The sequence below is a fragment of the Cucurbita moschata genome, unplaced genomic scaffold, assembly GCF_002738365.1.
Source record: "Cucurbita moschata cultivar Rifu unplaced genomic scaffold, Cmos_1.0 Cmo_Scf00015, whole genome shotgun sequence".
NCBI lineage: Eukaryota > Viridiplantae > Streptophyta > Magnoliopsida > Cucurbitales > Cucurbitaceae > Cucurbita > Cucurbita moschata.
In genome coordinates, this window is record NW_019268531.1 from 265,750 (window position 1) to 271,749 (window position 6,000).

The 6,000-nt window shown below is 39.0% G+C and overlaps 1 protein-coding gene and 1 long non-coding RNA gene across 4 annotated transcripts; both read right to left on the reverse strand.

Annotated features, from left to right (window-relative positions):
• Positions 1 to 25: 25 nt before the first annotated feature.
• LOC111453000 lies at positions 26 to 1,170 on the reverse strand. Its single transcript, XR_002712197.1, has 2 exons — positions 585 to 1,170; positions 26 to 417 (listed from the first exon to the last, which is right to left on the reverse strand). It is a non-coding gene; the product is annotated as an uncharacterized LOC111453000 (long non-coding RNA).
• Positions 1,171 to 1,606: 436 nt separating this feature from the next.
• Positions 1,607 to 5,980, reverse strand: LOC111453760 (bifunctional 3-dehydroquinate dehydratase/shikimate dehydrogenase, chloroplastic). Of its 3 annotated transcripts, none has more exons than XM_023094984.1 (11): positions 5,842 to 5,980; positions 5,270 to 5,505; positions 4,280 to 4,385; positions 3,937 to 4,155; positions 3,377 to 3,723; positions 3,192 to 3,255; positions 2,996 to 3,104; positions 2,743 to 2,886; positions 2,225 to 2,373; positions 1,953 to 2,115; positions 1,607 to 1,866 (listed from the first exon to the last, which is right to left on the reverse strand). In XM_023094984.1, exons 1-11 carry the CDS (start codon positions 5,851 to 5,853, stop codon positions 1,826 to 1,828), a joined length of 1,590 nt encoding a protein of 529 aa, XP_022950752.1. In that variant the 5' UTR covers positions 5,854 to 5,980; the 3' UTR covers positions 1,607 to 1,825. The 3 variants fall into 3 exon arrangements, with proteins under 3 accessions (XP_022950752.1, XP_022950751.1, XP_022950753.1); XM_023094983.1 differs by having other exon boundaries at positions 2,990 to 3,104; XM_023094985.1 differs by lacking the exons at positions 1,607 to 1,866; positions 1,953 to 2,115; positions 2,225 to 2,373 and adding an exon at positions 2,563 to 2,627 and having other exon boundaries at positions 2,990 to 3,104.
• Positions 5,981 to 6,000: the final 20 nt, after the last annotated feature.

The following is a 6,000-nucleotide window of genomic DNA, read 5'->3' on the forward strand; positions in this document are numbered from 1 at the left end:
GCTTCATAACTGTGGACCCTTCAGAGATCAGAATTAGATTAGATATTTCCACTGTGTTGTTCGAATGAAAATAATATGTACAATTAGGAATGAATATAATTACTAGTCAGAAAACATTGGAAGCATATCTGATCAAATTTTTATCTGGATTTTCATTGTAATGGTTCAACTAAAATCGAGTTCTATGCTTCATTTGTGATGGATTAGAAGCATGTCAGTGACAGTATGATAATCAGCAACAAGCTTGATTTGGTGTAACTAATCTCAGTTGTGGATTGGAGGCCTCTTTAAAGCAGGAGTGTAATCCATTACCACCAACTGATCACTGCCTTCCATCTTCTTGTCCTTGTTTGTATGCACTAATAGATCTTCAGGCCTTTCATCTCCTTCCTCCATAAATACAACTCATGCTTCTCCCTACAAAACGATAACATCACACCCCCACTTTTTACTTATTTAAGGTTCACTTGAAAAGGTGCCTAATAACTAATATTAGACTTTTCTAGTGTCTAAGAACTAATATTTGATTGATTTTTGTTCCTATAAAAACAGGGTTTGAAGTATTTAAGAAATCATTCCCTTACCTGTAACAGTGGTTGAGGCAAAACAAAGCAGAAACAGAGCCACAAACACCAGAAATCTGCAATTCACAGCCATCCCAAACTCTCTTGTTTTATAAGGTAACCTTATATTGTTGATGCCTCTTTTTCTTCCACAATGAGTGCAAATTGCACATGATTTGAGTGCCTTTTATATGGACGCATTTGGACAATTCCATGGAAGCTCGAAGGTTTATAGACATGTGGGGCAATGGACTGTGATGTTAAACTGTGCAAGTGTACCACTTAAAAGAGATGGTGTGTTATGTCCTTGTCAATTCTCTCTTTCCCGTCTTGGGATGAAAAAGATGGCCTCCTGCTTTCACACAAGGCCCTGCGATTACAGACTTTAGAGGTTATCCCCTTTTTCCTCTCAATTATCTTAGTTTCTTTCTTGGGATTTCTGTAGAATCTGCTAAGTCCATTGAGGTTGATCTTAGAACACTGAATTCTAATGTTTAATTCTTTGCATGTATTCTAACCCAACTCAGCGCCCTAAACGCCCTTGAGATTTCATTTGTGAGATTAATAAATCAGTGGTTTGGCTGATGTATTTTCAGGATAGTTCAAACGGTGAAAAGAGAGAATGGGAAGAAATCCAATAAAGTTAGGTGTACAATCACTGTCTAAAAAGGGCACCCCACAAACATTCAAACGTATAAGAACCTCATCTGGATGAGATGCACATCATCTTCGGTGAGCTTTTTTTGCCCCCAAATCACTTGGATTTACTTGATTAGTTCGACAAAATTATCAGATAATGTACTTGATATTGATAAAAGTGTGGGGCTGAGAAAAAAGTTGAGAGGGATGGAGGCTTTAAATTGTATTTTTTGAAGTTTCAATAATAAATATATCTTTTTTTATTTGAATAATAGTCGGAATGAAGATTAAACTATTGTGATAAATATAACAACCGAACTATGCTTGGATTGGTTCCTAATATCATTTAGAAGGTACAATTTCTTTAGCCTATAATCTAAGGAGATATAGGAAAAGAAAGACTAAGAGGTTCCATATTAATATTTATTCCATCTTATTTTATAAGAAACAGTTATACAAAAAATGATCGACTACACAATTATCCGCCTCCCACACTTGAAAAGTTATTCGAATAGGTCCTCGATTTCTCAAACATGGTTCTTGACCGTTAAAAAATCTTACCGAATGCAGGGAATTGAAGGAAAAGAGCCAATTGAGAACAATTAGGATAAGCTAGCACATCATTAGTTGCCTGCCAAATTCTTCCGAATACGTTCCTTGGGTGCTGTAATAAACAACAGAACAAAAGGTTCAGATGGTGGAGCAAAATACTTGGAAGGAGAAACTAATAGGTTATTTTGACTTTCATACCAGGCAGCCCAGTGAATCCTTCATATTGTGCATATGCTTGCCTGATGAACATCTCCAATCCAGGAACAATAGCTGCTCCAGACTCTTCAGCTTCCCTCAAGAGTCTGGTCATCTTTGGTGTGTAAACGGCATCGAAAACCAGTGAGTAGTTCTTAAGAGCATGCTGCAAAACACAAGAATCATTTGGTTCTTTTCACTTTTGATCTGGTGGGCCTATTCCAGATATGATATAGCATTTTCATTCAACAATAGCTAGTAAAATGAGGATAAACCTTTGAAATGGGAGTTTCATTAACTTTTGGCTGCATTCCAATTGGTGTTGTGTTGGCAAGAATCATGCCATCTTCTGGGTGAAAATTTTCCAAGTCAGTGAGAGACAGGGCCTGTCCACCGATACGGTCTGCAAGTTCTCTAGCTCGATCTTCATGCAAATGAAAGAAACGTGTCATGTCGATTGATACAGTTAATAACCAAAAGTCAAGAGGGGAAAAGAAATAAAAAGGGCTCCAATTAATATGCGCCATCAGATTCACAGTTTTAAAATGGTACTAGAATGAGGTTTACACGCCCTTATAAGGAATGCTTCGTTCTCATCTCCAACCAATTTGGGATCTCACAATCCCCACTACCTTGGGAGCTCAGCCTCCTCGCTGACACACCGCCCAATGCTTGGCTCTGATACGATTTATAACAACCGAGCTGACATGAATTTGCTAGGCATGCATTTGATCTTATTATAAGCTCTTCCACTAGACCACCCCTCCCCCCAAAGAAAGCATCAAATTTTTACCATATGTGCGGTCAGCAATTACAACCCTGGCTCCCTTCTCTTTTGCACCATAAGCAAGAGCTTTGCCAGCTCCACCAGCACCAATGACAACAAATAGCTTACCAGCTAAGCCTGAACCAACTTTCGAGCTATCATTACGCGAGCCTAAAATATAAGAGCTCGAGTTGGTACGAAGCATCTTGGTTGAAACAATTATGTTTATGGAAAAGAAAAAAATCATAAGGAAATGTGCATCTAGTGAAGTCACACAAACCGAGTACTCCATCTTCAATGGCCGAAATAGCACAAAAACAATCTGTGTTATAGCCACATAATTTCCCATCAGTTTGCCTTCTAACAACATAATTAACAGCTCCAATTGCCTGCAGAAGTTCAAAACTCTTTCCCCAGTCATGCACGTTACTTTAACCCAAAAGCGATGGGGAGGGAACCAGTATTCGATAATTTACCTTCGCAACTGGATCAACCTCGTCACAGTATTCGAATAACGCTTCTTTGTATGGAGTAGTAACGCTGTGATTTACAAGGAAATAAGATCAAAATAAAGTGTCAATGATATGTTCAACATATTTCATAGACTGTGCAAGATCATATACATTCAATAAAGTCTTCAAAAGATAGTTGAATTTGAAACCTGAATCCGCCAGTATCAACAGATGAATAAGTATCAAGAAACTTTGAAGGATCATCCACCAAGAAGGGCACATAAACGGCGTTGAAACCAATCAACTTGAAAAGCTCATTGAACAATGCAGGTAATTTGCTGTCGCCTACTGGGTTCCCAACAATGCCAAATACCTTAGTATCAGGCCCTATCTGTCTGAAGTTGTATAGATTTAATAGATCTTTGATAGTCGGTTGACCAGGAGCCGATACTATTCCCTCCTCCAGGGTACCAAACGTAAGATAACCGCCAAACTTTGGGCAAAGTACTCGAGAAATGAATCCCCTATCCTTCATAACCAGTCCGATAATTGGAACCTGAAGAGTTTAGTAAGAAAAATTAAGACTAACTTCAAGAAATTAAATTACTTCTTTGTTGATAACCACCTACGACACCGAATTTAATCTTCAAGATCGGAAATAAAAACTCAAAACTCGTTATAATGAAGTTTAACTTAGTTGAATTCGTACAATATTATTCAACCAGTCATCCATGCATATTCAAGTGGACAGTTGAATTGCGCTACTTACTTGTGAATACACAAGTACTTGAAAGACGCGAGCAACATCAGTGATATCCAGTGCTGTCGTTGCAATCTTTACAATGTCAGCTCCGCTTGCTTGGATTTCAGCTACAAGACTCCCTAAATCCTCTAAAGATGGGGTCTTCTTATAATTGTGGGAAGAAACAATGACTTTAAAATTGTTTGGCTTCTCTTGACGTATAGAATCAATGAACTCCTGAGCCACCTTCAGAAAGAGATGGTGGAATAATAACAAAAAATTGGTGAATCAAATCCTGCTCAAAGTTGATGTGATTCAGTGTATAGTAATTTGTGATTGTTTTTCTTTAATGCATACACAATGAAACTACCTGAAGCTCCACATCGATATAGTCTGCTCCCAACTTCATGGCTAATCGAAGAACGTCCCGTCGTTGGCTTTCGTCCCCATCATACTGGCCACCTTCCCATTTTGGTCTGGGAGATTAATATAATATGTAGTAAGGTCATGTTGTATAAAATCACACAGTAACATAGTTCAAAATGTAATTTGTGCAAAAGCTAGCTTCATGAAACTATTTGCATTGATTAAGGTTAAAATATCATTTAAGTTCATGTACTTTTAAATGTCCAAATTTAGTTCGTGTACTTTCAATAAATTTTAAAATACGTCCTTATGGTTAAATGAAAACAATAACTTCCATTCAAGAAAATGAGAGTATTGACCATCATGAAATCACAATGAAAATGGACACTTTTTCAGATTTCACTCACATCCATAAGAAGTTGATCTGTCATATCTCACGTCAGTTTGGGAGCAGAACGAAGCATTCATTAGAAAGGTGCGGTAACTTCTCCCTAGAAGACACACTTTAAAAATCTTGAGGGGAAGCCCGAAAGAGAAAGTCCAAAGAAGACAATATCTGCTAGCGGTGGGCTTAGGCCATTACAAATCGTATCAAAGCCAGATACCGGGCGATGTGCCAGCGAGGAGGCTAAGTCCCGAAAGGGAGTGGACATGAGGCGATGTGCCAGCAAGGATGTTGGGCCCTAAAGAGAGGTGAATTGGGGGGTCCCACATCGATGGAAGAAGGGAACGAGTGCCAGCGAGGATGATGGGCCCCGAAGAGAGGTGGATTGTGAGATCCCACATCAGTTGGGAAGGAGAACGAAGCATTCTTGTGGAAACCTCTCCCTAGTAGATATGTTTTAAAAACCTTTAGGGAAAGCCCATGGAAAAACAAAAAAGGACTATATCTGCTAGCAGTGGGGTTGAACCCATCCAACTTAGTAGCAATCATAATACACCCAATGAATGACCATGTAATATAATGCTGTGGTGGAAAATACAAGCAAGATACCTGTAAGTGAATAAGGTGGGCACAGGGGACTCCTTAATTAAAGTTTTAAGATCTTCATGGGGATTGAAAATCTTCAATGCATCCAATCTTATCTCCACAATGTCAGCACCATTCTCTCCTGCCTTCATAACGTCGATAATCATCTTATCTATTGATTCCGCCATTATTGGCACACAAACAAGAGTTGAATTCCTTGTAATCCCTTCGACTCTGATGCCTAAGCCAGAAGATGCCGGCTGAAAAGGAGAAAAACAATGTTCAAGTTGAGTGTTCATATAATTCATACAAATACTTGAATCAACTGCAATCAGACTGGCATTCTAATTCTTCTTGCAATTCAAGCAATCAAAACTCTTTTCAGAGTCGATCAAGAACCAATACAGCGAATCAAGTAAATTTCAAGCCGCCTGCATTTAGGATCATCTATATAATCCCAACAATATGGGAAAGGCCTACAGTTTCATTTCATCGAAATTCCATTTTCACAGCATTCAAGCCTATGAATAAAACTAAAACTCATCAAAAGAGCAGGAAATAGAACATGGGTATGAGAGATACAGTTCAGAATTTACCCCAAACCCCATTTTTCTTCGGCGTACGTCGGAAATTTGGCAATTGGACGGCGTCGATAATGCGATTGAGAGCCCGACAGAGAGAAATTATAAGAAGGGCATCGAGGAGGATGGTGGAAAGGAGGTAGGTAAGCCGTCGGGGGGGGGGGGGGGGGGGGG

What these genes read in the sequence shown, in the direction of transcription:
- LOC111453760 (XM_023094983.1), bottom strand. An exon ending in CCCACCTTATTCACTTACAG is followed by an intron (nt 4,386 to 5,269) that starts GTATCTTGCTTG and finishes TTAATCTCCCAG; the next exon opens with ACCAAAATGGGAAGGTGGCC. An exon ending in GTTGATACTGGCGGATTCAG is followed by an intron (nt 3,256 to 3,376) that starts GTTTCAAATTCA and finishes TGTAAATCACAG; the next exon opens with CGTTACTACTCCATACAAAG.